This window comes from Rhinolophus hipposideros (assembly GCF_964194185.1).
Source record: "Rhinolophus hipposideros genome assembly, chromosome: 16".
Taxonomy (NCBI): domain Eukaryota; kingdom Metazoa; phylum Chordata; class Mammalia; order Chiroptera; family Rhinolophidae; genus Rhinolophus; species Rhinolophus hipposideros.
The window spans coordinates 3,014,368-3,031,061 of NC_138062.1; the positions used below are offsets into that span (position 1 = coordinate 3,014,368).

The 16,694-nt window shown below is 40.4% G+C and overlaps 1 protein-coding gene across 2 annotated transcripts in view; it reads right to left on the reverse strand.

Moving 5' to 3' along the window:
- Positions 1 to 16,694, reverse strand: part of SEC24D (SEC24 homolog D, COPII coat complex component) — a 73,862-nt gene that overhangs the window by 43,682 nt on the left and 13,486 nt on the right. For both annotated transcript variants that reach the window (XM_081077139.1, XM_081077140.1), the window contains exons 4-8: positions 15,316 to 15,464; positions 13,847 to 14,107; positions 13,457 to 13,584; positions 11,472 to 11,583; positions 9,542 to 9,669 (exon numbers count right to left, since the gene is read on the reverse strand). In XM_081077139.1, coding sequence (XP_080933265.1) covers positions 9,542 to 9,669; positions 11,472 to 11,583; positions 13,457 to 13,584; positions 13,847 to 14,107; positions 15,316 to 15,464 — 778 coding nt within the window. The remainder of the gene's footprint in view (positions 1 to 9,541; positions 9,670 to 11,471; positions 11,584 to 13,456; positions 13,585 to 13,846; positions 14,108 to 15,315; positions 15,465 to 16,694) is intronic.

A 16,694-nucleotide genomic window follows, 5' to 3' on the forward strand; every position in this document is an offset into this window, starting at 1 on the left:
GCCAAGTGACACAGCAAACCATCTCTTCTGAGCTATGAGCAAATAGTCAAAAGCCATCTGCAGGAAAGACTTGAAATAGGGTTTAAAAAAAGTTAAGACAAAAATTTTAATTTAAAAGAATCCGTGTGATCAATTCAAAAGCATCTGGAGAAATGAACACATACATATTTATTATATATCAATAACGAGCTAGAAGGAAAAAGAAGATAACTTCTCGATTACCCAAAAACAGTAAAATTTGATAGATACGAGCTAATACACATTTGTTATCCTTTTCCTTTAAGAAAGGAGAAATGTACACAGAAACTGTATGTTTTGAAGTATTTAGATAAGAGGTTTTCAAACCTTTTAAACTGTAGAGGACAAGAGAGTATGGAATGTAGTAGATCAAAACAGACTTAAGTCTCACTGCCATGTTACAGACTATGATACACTTCAGTTACCTAGGACGCAGTTCAGTTCGGATTAAGAAAAGGGATCCACAGTATCTACATACACCAGATTTTATCATTGCGGCTCTGCTGTTTTACCTGTATTTTGCAGAAATATTATTTAAGAAAGCCAATGATGCTCTTATTTTCCCAAACAATGCATAACATTTTGAAGATTTTAATCTTTTTACATGTATGTCTCCTATGTCCTCCCCACTTTTTCTCTCTTATAAATACACACACATACACACTATATATATACATATATATATGTCTTCACATTTATAGTGTGATATTAAAAGACACAGACATTGGAGGGGAGAGTAATAGTGAAACCTAAGCTAAACCTATAAAGAATCTTAACTGTCCAGGACATTCTTTAAGCAACTGTCACTCTAGACAGCACAGCTGTTTTGTCGCCAGTAATACTAAGAGTGAGGATAATATGCAGTAAGTCCCCAAATGCCTATTTTTCTTAAGAACGTATGTGGAGGAGATAAAATGTTTTCCTTGATATACAACATGGAAATTCAAATAAATATGAGGTGCCTGAATAGAGATGCAGGTCCCCGCTTTAGCTTGGATCCTAACTTACCAGTTCTCTTATTACTATGTCACTCATTCAGTATCAAGTACAGCATTAGTACACAAAGTAGTTACTCAATAAAAATTGGAGCATAGATCTCCACGGGGAAAATTTCATCAAATTACTTGTCCTCAAAATTCTAGTTTACTTCCATATATAAAAGATATCGTGCAATGAAAATATCACATTAAATGTTTATGTAGCACACAAGGTTCCGGGAAAGGCTTCAGGTCTTGGGAATGCAAGAGTGAGGAAAAATTAGATGAGCTCTCTACCCTCACAGAAGGTGGTGGGAAAAAGACACAATCAAATCCACAAACACAAAACTGCAATGGTGAACACATGGCAGGAGGGATCTCCAGTGAGTGTAAGGTGGGGCGTCCTGGAAAGCTCTCCTAGGATGTGACCTTGAACCAAAATCTGAAAGTGGAATAGAAATTAACTAGGCTAAGCAGGCAGGACAGTGTGTGGAAGGTGGAGGAAAATTTATTCCAACAAATGCTCATGAAGCACCTCATGAAAAGACAAAACGTGTAATGTTTATGTAATGGGTGCTTATCAAAGACAGACACCAGCACCATTTCTTCTTAAAAATGGAAATGAGTTGCTAACTCTTTCCACTTATACATGAATATAAACTGTGGCATCCAATCCAGTTTCCTCCTCCTCATAGAACTTACATGAACAAATATGCTTGTGTCCCTCATAAATGTACACACTTCAGGTTAATTTAAATCACTGTAGTTTTTATACTTCTCTTTCTTGTACACAGTAGACACCCAAAATCATGAGTGCTGGATTAAATAAAGTTTTCCATGGAGGAATTTATTACTAGAAAGCAAATAATCATAAAAATGACTAAGATGATAAGTAAGAGTGACTATCATTTATACACCAGCTTATTTTACTTTTAAACAATTTTTCAATTTAATAAAATGAAGGGATGCTATTTTATTCATAAATGAATTCATTTATGAAAGACATGAAGCTCGAAAAAATAAAAGTTTCCAGGACACACTGACGGCCTGTGCCTCCCAAAGTCCCGCCCTTCCCCCTTCCTAGTCACACGGCTCAGCTCCCGACAAGGAAGCACTTTACATGTCACTCGGGCTTCAGGTAAACTCAGGGGCCACTTTCAGACACTGCATGAAACAAACAATTCCAAATTAAAGGTTTGCATTGGGTTTTCTTTTTCCTCTCTTCCTTCCTTCTTAAAAATAGGACTTTATTTTTTTAGCCTTTTATTCAGTGAGAACTTGATGCCTAGGAAACTTTCAAATATAAAACTTGAAAACATTTGACTATATCATACTTGATTACCAAGGGGACAAATCAACTGCACAAATTTTAAGCCTTTGTAATACCTAAGTAGCCATGAAGCAGGGTATATAAATAGTGTATTTCACTGATTCTGAAATCCCATTAATTATAGGAGGCACCACCCAAGCGCCCAGTTGAACATAATACTAAGAAGTCCTTGTTAATAAGACATATTCCTATTGTAGAAATGTTAAAGCGTGAGAAAATGTGGGCCTTAGACTTGCTGGAAATAACAGCAAGAGGCTGTAAAATATTTCCTTTCCGTGGCTCCGCACTGATGCCCAGCGCCCTGTCCAGGGAGGCTGGGGCCCTGGGCTCTCCTATGGACAGCGCTGTACACCAACGCCAAGCCACGAAGGTCATAAAACCCACACCTACGTCCACTGACCATTAAAGCAAGGCGGAGCATTGTCCTTTTTATTCTTGTTTCTCCTAAAGTTATTCTTCATTAGATGAAAAATAAATATTTACATAAATAATTCTGTGATTGAGAAAATCAGGTTGGTGCACTTAGCTTCTAAACTAATTTAAAATAGAATTCTAACGACCTTTGCCCTAACAAATGTGACAGTCCCCGTACATCTGTAATTAACACCATTCTAAAAGGGGACGCCATTCTTGTCTTCAGCTGCCAGCTTTTTCATAGCGCTACATAAACAGTGACCAAAATCCTTAAGGGGTTCCACTTCTACAGTAACAGTTATACATGAAAGTCTTTTAAATGTTATACACTCGTAATTCTATTTCTATTGGAGTACATGCATGTGATTTCTCTAAGTATAATTTTATGTAATACCTTTTAAAATACTGCACTGAAGCAAACAATTTAAGATTTCAATGCACATAAAAAACAGATTCAGGCTTTTGAAGCTTTAATTTTTTTAAAAAAAGTTAAGTTTTCTTTAAATTCTTTAAAGGACAAAATATTATGGAACGATCAGTTTCATTTCGGAGCGGATTTACGGCTCTAACTAGCTGGATTTGAGCTACATGCCTAGTCTCACAGCCTTCCTGTGATCCTGACCTGAGTAATACATGTGAGATCTCTTACACTGAAAGTATAACGTAAATGACACCACCTTGGGTTGGATTGTGCAATTTGTTCACATGAATTTCTAATAACATATAGGATAGATGACAAATACATGGTCATCCACGCTGAATGCCCAATAAAGACTACGAAAGTAAGGCAGACACTATATTTCTGTTACTTCTAGATTTCTAGGACACCAGCGCCAGACGTGGCCATAAAGGCACAAGTCACAGTAGGGGCAGAGTGAAGACCCAGAGTCACCTCCCGGCTCCTAACCAGGGTCTTACCTTTTGGTCACTACTGTGCTTTGCAGAAAGTTGTCCATTTTTAGTGGTTTCTGAAATATCTTTATACAATCAAAAATTCTTCCTACTTGTTTTGCTCTTCTGCTCTTTATAATGAAATATAACCACCCGCCCTCATTAATGTGATAGAAACATCTACGATTTCTCAAATGATTTTTTCTTTACCCACAGAGCTAGAGGTGAACGAGGTTGTGAGTCTGTAGTTATTTAAAAATATGAAACAGAACAGCCAAAGCAGGATAAAAACGTTTACTTCATTCGCAACATGTTTATCAACAGACTCGCCTGCTGCCAAGGAAGTTAATAATTAAGACTTACTGTGCTGAAAATATTGATTTAGAGGCCTAAAATACCTAGAAATCAAGCACGGTTCTGTAGTTTGGTTTGTCTTTGTCTTTGAAATGCCTGTCAACCATGAGGAGAGCCAATTTACTCAACTAGAACCGCTGTGTGCCCAGCCCGCTGCCTGGTTCTGGACGGTCTCTGCCCTCAAGGAGTGCTGAGCAGTCGCCTGGAGGAAAAAAACTTCACAGGGTCCAAGATGGACCTTTCAAGATAACTGACAAGCTTGCAGGAGCACCAAGTGCATTGCTGAAACTACTGCCGGCAAAACAAGGAACGCCGTTTCATGTGTTTCCCCAAACAAAACCTCGACAACCTCCTTCTCAGCCAGATGTCATGGAAAGCACTTAGAATTTGGATCCTCCAGCTCCAGCAGCACTACTTACATCAGCTGTGTGACAGTAAGAGCCCCACGTACAGGGCTTCTCCCTCTATCAAACCTGGTAACACCCACTTCACAAGCTGCCATCTTCCTGAAACAAGGATGAAACACTGCAGTGAAGCACAACTTTTTTCCTTTGATGCATTAAACAGCAGTGTGAGTTCTGCCCAAACTATGCCAACTCATGCCAGCAAGACTGGCTGAGAAGCCAAAGAGCTGACCAAGCAATCCCGCGGCATGCGATGGCAGGAAGTACCTCCCTGATGTAACTGGCTGGTGTGAGCTTATTCCCTGATGGTCTCTGCCTTTTTGTTAACCTCATTTGCCAGTTCTTTGACATCCATTCCTTTTTCTTTCCAATGGCACCATCCTCATATCTACTGACTCTATCAGAGTAGGGATGATCACAGCAAAAAAATAATTTAAACAGTATCTAATAATAGGACAAAAATCTTTGTTCATTGAGTCATAACTAAACTAAATACCACAGAACGAGTTATCCCCGTCAGAGCATTTTCCACATGGTACAGAAGTTAGCAGTGTACTTGTAAATTTTCCGTAAGTCCTAGCTAGACAAGAGTAACAGGTCTTGTTTTCTCACATCCTTAAATTCCAGCTTGGTTCCTAATGAGAGTAAGTAGGAGGTTATAAATTGAATGAAATTCAAAGTCTTGAATAAAAGTTTATCTGCCCTAACCTAATTCAGTAAGAGAGGAAATTACTTTGACTATTATATCCATTTATAGCCTAAAAATATATATACAGATATTCCTGAATCTAGTCACAGATGGAGTAAAAACTTCTGCCATCTGGTTTATAAGTGACATTACTTAATTTCATGTATAATTAGATGCATATACTTTTCCATACAAAGGTTTCTTATTTTAAAGAAAATGCAGAATTAAGTATAATCTTCAATCCTTTGCAGCAGAAATCTATGCGATTCCTACCTCCGTTCTTAAAATACAGCATCAGAAATAAAAATACAGGTTACTAAACAAAAGAACTTACAAGATTAGCCAAATACTTCCGCTGAATAAGCTCATTGTTGATTATATGATGTGGCAATAGGTCTCACTTAAAACACATACAAACATTTGAAACTTAGGGTAGGGAATATGAACTGCCAAAGGACGATGGCCGAGACGTGAGCTTGGCAGTAGCAGAGCAAATGCTCACAGGACACCTTCTCTGATCAGAAGTGCTGGAGGGACGTGTAGTTTTACAGGCAGTTGCTAACACAGTGACATACTTTAAAAGGTTCTGTTAAACACTAGGACCGAATTTAAAAAAGAAAACTGTAATGTATTAAATAATTTTTTTTGATGGATGCCAAATCAGAAGATTTCCTAAAAGATTTTTTAAATCTTTTAATAAATTTTAGAAAGCTTTTTCTAAATGATAGCAGATTATTCAGATAAGGAATAAAATCCTAAAATTTTACCATATGTAAAAATTAGGAAATCTTTATGGTAGAGGAAAATAAATTAAAATACTATTCATATAGAGAATAACAGTATCCATGTAATCTATTTAACTTTAAGAAAGATAAAACTGAATTCCTTGGTTACAGGTTATAAATACCCCAAGTTAGCATGCCCCTCGTTTTCCATTATTAACTATAATTCTTTAGTTTTTGGTTTCTGGCTTGAGCAATTGAATAAATGATAGTGCCATTTATAGATGTGTGGAAGAATGAATAGGTTCAGAGTGTACAGAGCAGAAATTCACTTTTCAACATGTTAAGCTTGAGGTTTCTATGAGGTACGCAAGGAGAGATATCAGAAAGGCATCTGGATGTGTGCATGTGGGGTGAAGATGCAGGAATGAATGAGTGAGAGTCCCGGCAGGGTGGGTTAGTGTTGAGGACCTGGTGTCAGATGCCTGGCTTGCAATCCTAGCTCTGTTGCTTAGTAGCCGTTGACCTTCACGAGTGATCTAACTCTGTGCCTCTGTTTCTTTATAGCTAAAGTAGGATAATAAATAGGTTGATGGGAGAAATAAATAACATATATTAAAAACTCAGAATTGTGCTCATTAAATGCTCAATAAGTTTTGACCATCATTATTCTCATCAGTAACAGCAGCCGTTACAGATAATATTTAGTCTTTGGAGGGAGAGGGAGTCTAAAGAGAGAAGAGAGAGGAGGTCCCAAGTACAAGCCTTGACAAACCCCAACATTAGAAGTCAAGAAAACAATAAAGGAAAACTAAAATATTCCTGCCTGTGAGGTAGGAAAAGTACACTGGGAACGTGTCCTGGAAGCCACAAAGGAGTCACTGCTTGGTGACAGACTGTCATCCAGCTCGTTAGGGGAGTGTAGCAATGAGGGTTCCTAATGCTGCTGGCTCCCCACATTGAGGTCCAATTAAATACTCAGAGGAAGCAAAAAGCAATACTACATACTATGGAGACACGCATCTGAAGTCCACGTGGAAAATCACACAGCGCGAGGAGGACACATACAGAATTCATTAGTGTTTGCCCATGAGCGGGGAGCGAGGGAGAAGAATGTCCTGATTAAAAAAGACATCACATACAGCTATACATTTTTAATTCTCAGAAAATGATCTTAAGCAAATATGACAAAATATTAACATTCGTTAATGAGGAATATGTACATGGGTGTAATCTTATTCACTAGTACTTTTTATAATTTAAATTTATTCAAGGCATAAATATTGAAATACAAATGTATCTGGGGGCTACTACTACGCAGCCCTCAGAACTACTAATATTAAAAAGATGGCAATACCAAAGGCTGGCTAGGATGCAGAGCTCCGGGAACGCTGCTGCAACGTTAGAAGGACTGAACCCGGTGCAGCCGCCATGGACAACGGTCTGGCAGCTTCCGATAGAACTAAACAAACATGTGCCCTACAAGCCAGCACTCTACTCACAAGTACTAACCCAGGAGAAATGAATATGCGTCCACAGAAAGACTGGAATAAGAGTAGAAGCCTTATTCACAACAGCCCGTAACTAGCCATGAGAGCAGATAAATGGACTGCACATCCATACGATGAAATATTCGTGAGCAAGAAGAAAGAACCCCCTGACACCTGGAGCACCGTGGCGGCTCAGGTGTTCTCTCCCAACGTTACGCTGAGTGAGAGAAACGTACACGAAAGAGTGCATCCTCTAGAAGTGTACTTCTATGACGACCGACGAGAGGAAAACACCTCTATGGCAGGAGAACCAGAACAGCGGTCGTCAGGGAAGGGAGAGTGAGAGGACGGACAGGAGGGTGATGGGAGGGCACGAGGGAGACGGTAACGGTCCCCATCCTGACGGGGTTTGGATGACACGGGTGGGTGAGCTTGTCAAAATGCAGTGGAAAGTTTCCTTAGGAGACATGTATTTTATTGTAAGTGAATTTTGCCTCAAAAGGAAAAATAATCTGTAAGCAAATGTTAAACTGCTTAATGATATGCGTGCTGGAGTATTAAGGGGGATATCTGCAACTTACTTTGCGACACGTTAAAACCGAATGGATCAATGGGCAGATGGATCAATATCTGATCAAACAAGTATGGTGAAAGGCTAACGGCAGAACCTAGGTGGCGGGGATATACGTGTTATTGTAAAATTCTTCCAAATTTTCTGATGCTTGAAAATTTTCATAATGAGATGTTGAAAACAGCTAGTTAAAACAGCTAGTTACGTAACACACACACACACATATCATACACGGCATGGATCATTACATGTTGGTCTACTTTATGCTTTAGTAAGCATAGTGATTTTAAAGAGGAGCTTATGAGCATATATTAAATTTCTGGGACCATCATGTAGGAGATCATGACTAAATTCTAAATGTACTTCCTGATTTACAAATAGGAGACCATACTGCACATACGACTAGCTTCTAGAAACGGCCCAATGCCTCTTCTATGACCCAGTTGCACCCAGCTCACTCTACTCCCAAAAGGAGACATGGCAGCGTCCTACTCCCTCATAAGGAGAGTGAGTGGCCATCTCAAAGGGGAGAGAAGCCAGCATGCACGCAGAACAGTCTTTCTTCTCTCCCTGAAGTGATGACGTAAAGCAGGCCCCTCCCCATCCCCATGCCACTGCACCCCCACCAGCTGCGTGGCCAGCCCAAGATGGGCACAGATCTGTCTCACGGATGCCCGGCTTCCTGCTCAGGGGCTGCCAGTACACATCAGACCAGCTGACCTCCAAGTGGAGGTTGAAATTGGGAGGAGAATGTGAGGCATCGGCCTTTGGCGCAGTGAAAGGACTCCAGGGTTCAGCCTAACTACCGCCCCACTCACTGCAGTGGGGCTCAGTCGGAGCTCCTGCCAGAGGAAAGCGTTTCTCCTGTCCTGTGGGACGAGCTCTGCCCTCGTGCCCATGTCTATATGTGCTAGGCACCCACCGCTCAGCGGCCTGAGGAGGAGGAAGGCCGCAGTACAGGGAGTGGGTCCCCGATCACGACACCCAGTGACAGCATCCCAGTAGCAGGGACTTAAAATATGCACCACTTGCTGTTCTTTCTCCCCTGTAACTGTATATTGAGCGCATATTCCCAAGCGGAAACATACAGCTGTACCTACTCATGCTTTGCAAGTGTGCTGACTTGGAGCAGGAATGTACGAGCACTTGGCCCAGAGACTTAAAGCAGATGCAGGGAGATTCAGGACCTCAGGCTCTATTATCTTCCTCCACCAGAATACCTGGATTTTGGGACCCTGAACAGGGCCTAAGGGCCTCGCAAGAGGGCTTGGTATTTGTCATTACATGATATTCTGTACTTTCTATCTATGTGCACTGCTACAACTGGCCAAAAAGTGACCCTGCCCATCAGTGTTTGGTCTACAGGAAGCCAAAAAATCAAGCTTGTCAGATTTTCGTTTTCCTAATGAATTGAATGACTGCATGTATTTGCATTTTATATATATATATATATATATATATATATATATATATATATATATATATACACATACATATATATGTATATAGACATATATATACACGTATATATGTATATAGACCTGTATATATATATACATATATATATGTATATAAATATATATATACACACACACATATTCAGATTTCTGTTAACAATACAGAGTAATGATGCAAGGAGGATTTTGGAAAAGTACCAAATGGCTATCTTCTATCATCCTTACCTCATTGGAAGGAATCGTGGCAAAGGGCGTGATGACAGCAGCCAGTGGGATCTGCGCCTGCTTGGCCATGTCTGACGTGCACGGGAAACAGTACGTCGTACAGCGAATGTACCGAGGGCTCGCGTTCCCTGGAACATTCAGAGGCACACTTAGAACCTGCTCTGAGGAGCCCTGCCCCAGGATACCCAGTATCCATGAGGGTACTGCTGGGTAATGCATGCATCACCTTATTTGTAAAACTTCCTTCATGATTTCTAAAAACTAAAGGTAGTCTTGTACAATTCTACCATTGTGTACAATTGAGTAATCTGAGTACACTGTAATTTCTTTCAAAATAAAACACTGAATTCTACTGCAAAAATATTAAAGAGATACTTTAATTATTATTATTTTCCATAAGCAGCCATATAGCCAACTCAAACTTGAGAGGTGTTTAGAGTAATGGAAGAAATAAAGCATAGGCACAAAAACACAAAAGCATACAATTTCTTCTCCCTCCCCTTCTCTCAGCACAATGGAGAAGCTGTACACCATTTGCAAGTGATACTTTGTCAAATATGATTCCATTTGACTGTGCTTTTTCTCAACTTGAAAATTAAATTTAGAAATGAAAATTTTACATGTAAGAGAAATATTTTTTAAAACATGCTAATCTATTTCTAATATACATTAGGTTTCCTCACCAAGTATCTTTATTTGCTAGCAAATACATGAGTATTAAAACAGTACCCATGGCATGAAGAATGCTTTTCAATCACTAGAATAACTTATCTAAAATAAATTTTGAAATTAAATGATAATTAATGACTATAATTATATTATGATCACAAGAGCGTAATCATCAAACAGATATTTACTGAGTGTCTACTAAGTTTTAGACATGTCCTTGGCACCTCCCTACACAGCTTATATTCTGCAGAGGACAGAGATAATAAACATTAAACCTAATAAATAAGTGAGAAAATAGATGACATTGGAAGATGACAAATGCAGTTTTTAGTAGTATCAAAGGAGGCCTTAATGAAAAGGTATCATGTGAACCAAGGCTCCAGGAGGCAAGGGGCTGCCCAGGCAGGCCCCTCACAGAGGACAACGGGCAGCACCAAGGGGCAGAGGCCACAGCACAGCTCCCTGGGCCTGGCGGGGAGGCTGATGTGTGGGCAGGTGTGCGAGGCCCGAAGCCCCTCTGCCTCACCTGTGGCCTCCCGTTAGGGCAGCACTGAGGGTAGAGGAACACACAGGGTCCCCAACTAGCACCTGGCTGGCCCCACAGCTCTGCGATGACACTGACGTTATTCTTCTAGGATTGAGTACGTGACCCACTCAAATAGCATAATCAGAATCTGAGATGCTAGATCTTAGCGGGAAGTAGTTTAACTTGCCATAAAAAAACAGAAAGATCAACTCCACACAAGGCTCGACAGGTATATGACATTGACAGCAGACGTGGACAGAGTCAGGAATAGAGCTCAGCCTCTCCTCAGCCTAGCAGGAAAGTGGGAAAACAGATCCAAAATGTTAAAGGTCCTGCTGAAGAGGTTGCTGGGGCCAGAAGCAGGCCTGCTGACTTCTTCAGGACTCAGTTTCGCCTGCTGTGCTCATCCCACCCTGCCAGGTCTCCACCTAGTAAGTTAAACCAAAGTAGGGCCTGGACCAATTTCAACCATAAAATAAAATAAAGAATTTTAAAATCTGGTATGTTGCACTGAATCTCACCAGAAACTCTCTAGACTTCTATAAGCAGAGAACAGAATTCGGTTGATAGTTCCTTCTCTGTACTTGAATGACTGATGACAAACTGGTCCCTTTATCAACTATAAAGAGGTCCCCATTAGTGACAGCGTTACTGAAGGGTATCAATGCACAAGCATAAAAATAATGGAGTGAAATTTTAAAACCTCAATTAGAAAATATTACTGAAAACAAATACCTTGGTCTTGCACCACACAGTCTGTAGTAACCAGGGGAGGGACCTGGCCTCTGGTGCTGGTGACATAAACTTGTCCCCCTCTGGTGGCTCTGTCATTCTCAATCACTTGGATCTGATCAGTGAAATAGTGAGAGCAAGTCGAAGTAAGTTAAGACTTTTCTCCACATCCCCTCCCTCCCTTTCATTATTCACACACACAGAAATAGGCCTTTTCTGAACTGGTCAGCTCATTGCAGATCAAATTCTCACCGACAACCTACTGTATCTTCAGTTCCACCTGTTTACCTTCACAAGTGTACAGCTTCCAAATTCTACTGTTAATACTCTGAGCTCTGCCCTTGACCCTGCAGAGGTCAATTTGCTTATTGGGACCACAGAAAAGCATTTTAAAAATAAAATAAAATAAAAGCTTCTGGTAGAAAAGAAATTCAAAATAACTTTTTAAGGACAATATTTTTTGCAGTTAAAGAAAACTCTAAAAAGCTAAAAATGATTAAACTCAGAAGAATTGATTTACAATGCATAACGCAAAGAAGCCTTAACTTCTCGCTTCAAATCCTCTTGGTCTTTGGCTTGCCCACCGCACCTTTGCTTCCTGAGACATGAGAGACAAACAACAGCTTTAGTCTCATCTGTGTTTTACGGTAGTTATGTTTGGAGCATATTCTAGAATTTAATTAAGATTGAATTTAATTAGAATTTAATCAATTAATTTTTTGCAGGATACAGAAATCAAAAGGAACACAAGTCCCTAAGTTGGGTTGTTTAGTTTGGAAACATCTTATATTTCTCTCCTAACACATTTATTGATAAAAAATAGACAACAAATTATCTCTCTGTTGTAATTGTATCAGGATGGAAATAACGAGCAAAATCTAGTAGTATGGAGTTAGCAAGAAAACGAGAGTGAATCTTAGTAATTCTCTTCCTCTCTCCCTGCCCTCCTTCTTTCTTCATGGGATAAAAGAGACTAGGGGGTGGGGGTGGAAAGAGAAGAAGGAAGTATAAAGAGAGAGAAAAGGAGAAATGAACAAGTGCCAAACTAGAATATGCAACTTTGGAGGATATGTAGTTTTTATATTCCATAGTAATAAACTGTCTTCCACCAAACTCTGAAATGTAGAGTTTTCCCTCCCATCTCATTCCATCCAGGCCCTGGCTGGCACTGATATCACTGGTTTTATGGCATATCAGAGACCAATTTAGCCTGCCTTTAAATCTATGTTTCTATCTTTCTGATTTCATAGGATTTGAATTCTAATTAAATTCAAGATCTAGGATATGCTCCAAACTTAACTCCTGTTTTCCCTTGGTCATAAAAATAACACATCCCCAATGGGGTGCCCCTTCACCCTGAATTCTGGAGTGATAAGGGCATGAGCCAAACTGCAGCTACTGTAGCCTACAGGTAACTGAGATGAGAAATAAATCTTTGCAGTTGTGAGCAAAGTTGGGGATTGTATGTTACACAGAATAACCTAATGAAAGCTGACTGATACAGATCCTAGAGAGTAACCCCCAAAGATATCACTGTGGTGGAGAAGAATTATGTTGTAGCTCTAATTTTATATGAAAAAGTCTTGGTGTTTTTTAGCATGCAAAATGGAATCTACTTTGTACTTTCATTCTGCATGGAGATCTTACCCGTATTGAAAGGGGTCCTTTAGTGATTTAAAATACACTTTTAAATACCATGGACTCACTGCCAATATGCGCCAGTGTAAACACCAATAGATACTGCCAGGTTTGCAGAATGTCAAAGACAAGCTGCACAGGCTGTTTCTCTCATGGAGACCCTCATCTGCTGTAACCCGACCCCCCACACCCCCCACACACACAAGGAAGGAGGCCTTCTCTCTATGTGATGGGTATTGTGCTGCCACCACAAAGGACAGGATAGATGCTAGCAAACCAAGCATGGCTGAGAACAGTGAGCACAGAATGGTCCTTTGTCAGGGAGACTGCAGAGAGAGAAGGGCACTTACTGGGCTGGGGATCGAGTCGGGGTCCAGCTTCTTCTGGGGCGGAGGTGGGCCCGCCATCTGTGCAGGGCCTCCGGGAAAGCCTCCTGGGTATGAGAGCTGCGCGCCTGGCATCTGGGCACCATAGTTGGCTGCTTGGAAAACATGTTACAAAGAAATGACTATAACCTAATCCCAGGCGTGGTGCTGTGGGACAATATCATGCTGTTCAGCCAAGCATGTTGCATTTTTCATCCCTTTCAATGAGGCGGCGAATTAAGTGTGACTATCTGTGGTTGCCACCCTTTCTTAAAAATAAGTGACAGATGCCTACGAACATAGGAACAGAGCCGATTCCCAAGTCAGGGCAGCCCTAGGAAACCCCAGGCCGTCCCTGAGCCCTGCCCACCTCACCTGGCTGTGGAGCGTAGCCAGTGCCCAGGCTCTGTCCTGGAAGCGGCGGGGGCTGGAACTGGGCATTCGGAAGAGCAGGTCCAGGGAACCCGTCCTGCCTGTGCCCTGGTGCTCCAGGGCCGTTTAGTGCCGTGGGTGGAGGCGGGAGAACCTGAGATCCAGGCTGCAAAATGGCTGGCTGCGGAGGTCGTGGAGGACCCGGGAACGACTGTGCCGACAGAGGGCCGGGGGGCCCTTGGCCGGGGGGCGCCATGCCCGGACCTGTGCGAGAAAGAAGAGCAGCCCACCTAAACACCGCATCTCTCAGCTCTCTGACTTCCCCACAGGACAGACCGGGACACCTGTTCTCCTGAGACAAAGCAAGAAGGCGCCTACAATTTTTTTTTTTTTTTTTTTTTTTGCCACAAGATGAAATTCTCATTCAGAAAGTGATACAAATGCTATTTGGGGCATTTTCTACACCAGAAAAATTTTAAAAGGGTAAAAGCAACAAGTATAATTTTAGTCAGAAAATTAGCAGTACAGACTTTAACTTAGTTTCATTAACTTTGCTTGACACATGCCATCGACTAAGCAATTGTATCTGTACAAAATCTAGAAAGTCACGTAGAAGAAAATGTTATTATGTACATTCAACGAGTTATTTGCATCTTGTGCTTGACTGAATCAAATGGATTTCAGAACTAGATAGAAATAACCAGAAAGAAGGGATGGGCCACCAACATGCTTTCCAATGATATTAGAAAGAGCTGGAAAGCCAGATTACTTTTTCCTTTCCCTGACTATGTGAAATTGAGTTGCTTCGTTGGAAACTTACCCATTTGGGAATCAATAGGAAAGATAGGAAACCTTTCCATTTGGGAAAGATAAGAAATATTCTGAGGGTTTTTCACTGATACTTTGAAAAAGCGAACTCTGAGTAGTGGAAACATTCCTCATGGAAACAGATGGACGACTACTGTTATAACAGTGGAGAGTCCTCTGGCCCCAAGAACAGCCAGCCTTTCTATTGACGGAGGTCTCAGTACTGTAACTATTTTCTCTTCTATTATTCCCTTTGCTGCCTCACTGCATCTGAGTGTCCATTCTGCCCATGATCTGAATGCACTGTGAACATTATACTTTTTATTTTAAGGCCCCCTAATAAACAACACAAAGTTAAAACCCCTCTTATATTTCTTAAAGTAATTTCACTGTTCTAATGTTTATTTGTGACACCTACATTCTTTGTTTTTTATTTTCTTATATTGAACGTAAGCTATTCTGAGGGTCCTTCGATTATCTTGAAATAAATGGCAGCACAATCAGGGAAAAATAATAATTACCGCCATATACAATACACATAATTTATATAAAAAGTCCCCAAAATGGTTTCACTACGGTGCGCCAGAGTTATGGCCGTTTAAAGAAGGAAAACTTTTCTCATTAAAGCACTCAGGACGCAAGGCTGTGCGTGAACAAACGGTTACCGCCGGTGCTGATGTGCATGGCGTTGAGCTGACCGCCCAGCTGGGAGATGGACGAAGTGGATGGAGGGCTGGGGTAAGCTGACTGTGCAGCAGACGCATATGGTGAACAGGAGGGTGCCACGCTGTTGACAGGTGGAGGACCTGGAAATCTAAGAGAGAAAAAAGGATGTTAGATGATACTGTCGAGTTTCACATGCAAAAGGAGTACAGCAAACGTCAATAACTTGTAAAACTAAATAAGCCCATCCAGTGTACAAGAAGGAAATGACTGATAAGTCTTTAATTAATCTCAATATGAGCTCAAAGTGAATCATGCAGCAGCATTCCGTATCTACACTCACAGGCCGAACACCTCAAGATACATGGGGGGAAAATCAATCCTAATGTAAACACAGCGGCAGCTTTGGAAGTCAATTTGGGAAGCTGACCCACTGCAGCCTTATCTGTACTCAGGTTACTGGTCAATAGGACAGAAATGAAGAAAACTAACATGCTTTGTGGTTGCAGCTTTACGATCATTCTCCTTAAATCATACCCAGCTTTCCAGAGAAAATGTCACCTGCACTGTAATTTCAGTGAGCAGGACGTTATCTACAAAACAGTACCTGAAAGCAAATGACTCAGTGAAAAGTTTTGAAATCACCCATTTTTTAACCTAAAAATTTCATCATGCTTTATCGTTCATTGAGTTAGAACTTAGTGTATGTTTATTTTTCCTTGTTTTGCATGAAACAGTGACAGCCACCTGAACTACGTTCCCGTTATGGTCCATCTGCCTTCCCGTGGAGTCACATTATGGCTCTTACCAATTTTAAATAAGAATTAAAATTTCCCAGTGGCATACTGTGATTTCAATTTTTCTTTAAACCAGAAATGATTTCCCGAGTGGCCTGTGCTCTTGCCTTCCATCCTTCACTGCCACTTGAGAGGTTAGTTAATAATATTTTAATAACATTTTTTAAATATAAAATTGTATGAACCATTTATTACATAGACGGTACAAACAGGATGAACTATGCTTCAAATAAAAGTTACGACACAAGCAGCCACAAGTATTTTTTTAACTTAACAAAAAGTTAAAGATTTAAAATATAAAATAAGAGAATGTACAACCACCAGTCATTACTTTTTGACCCATAAATGCCAACTTTTTTCATTCATTGATTAATATAAATCCTAGGAATTAGGCTTCAGAATTACACACAAAATGATTTTCTGAACAACACGAATGTTCTAAGTCTTCAATAGATTCGGATTTTAAAAGCAATATTACCAAAAATGAAAATAAAATTAATATTAAAAGGCTAACAAAAGGTTTCATATAAAGAAGAAATTAACAGAACATTTGAAACATACGAAGTGGCTGAATCCTTTCCAGT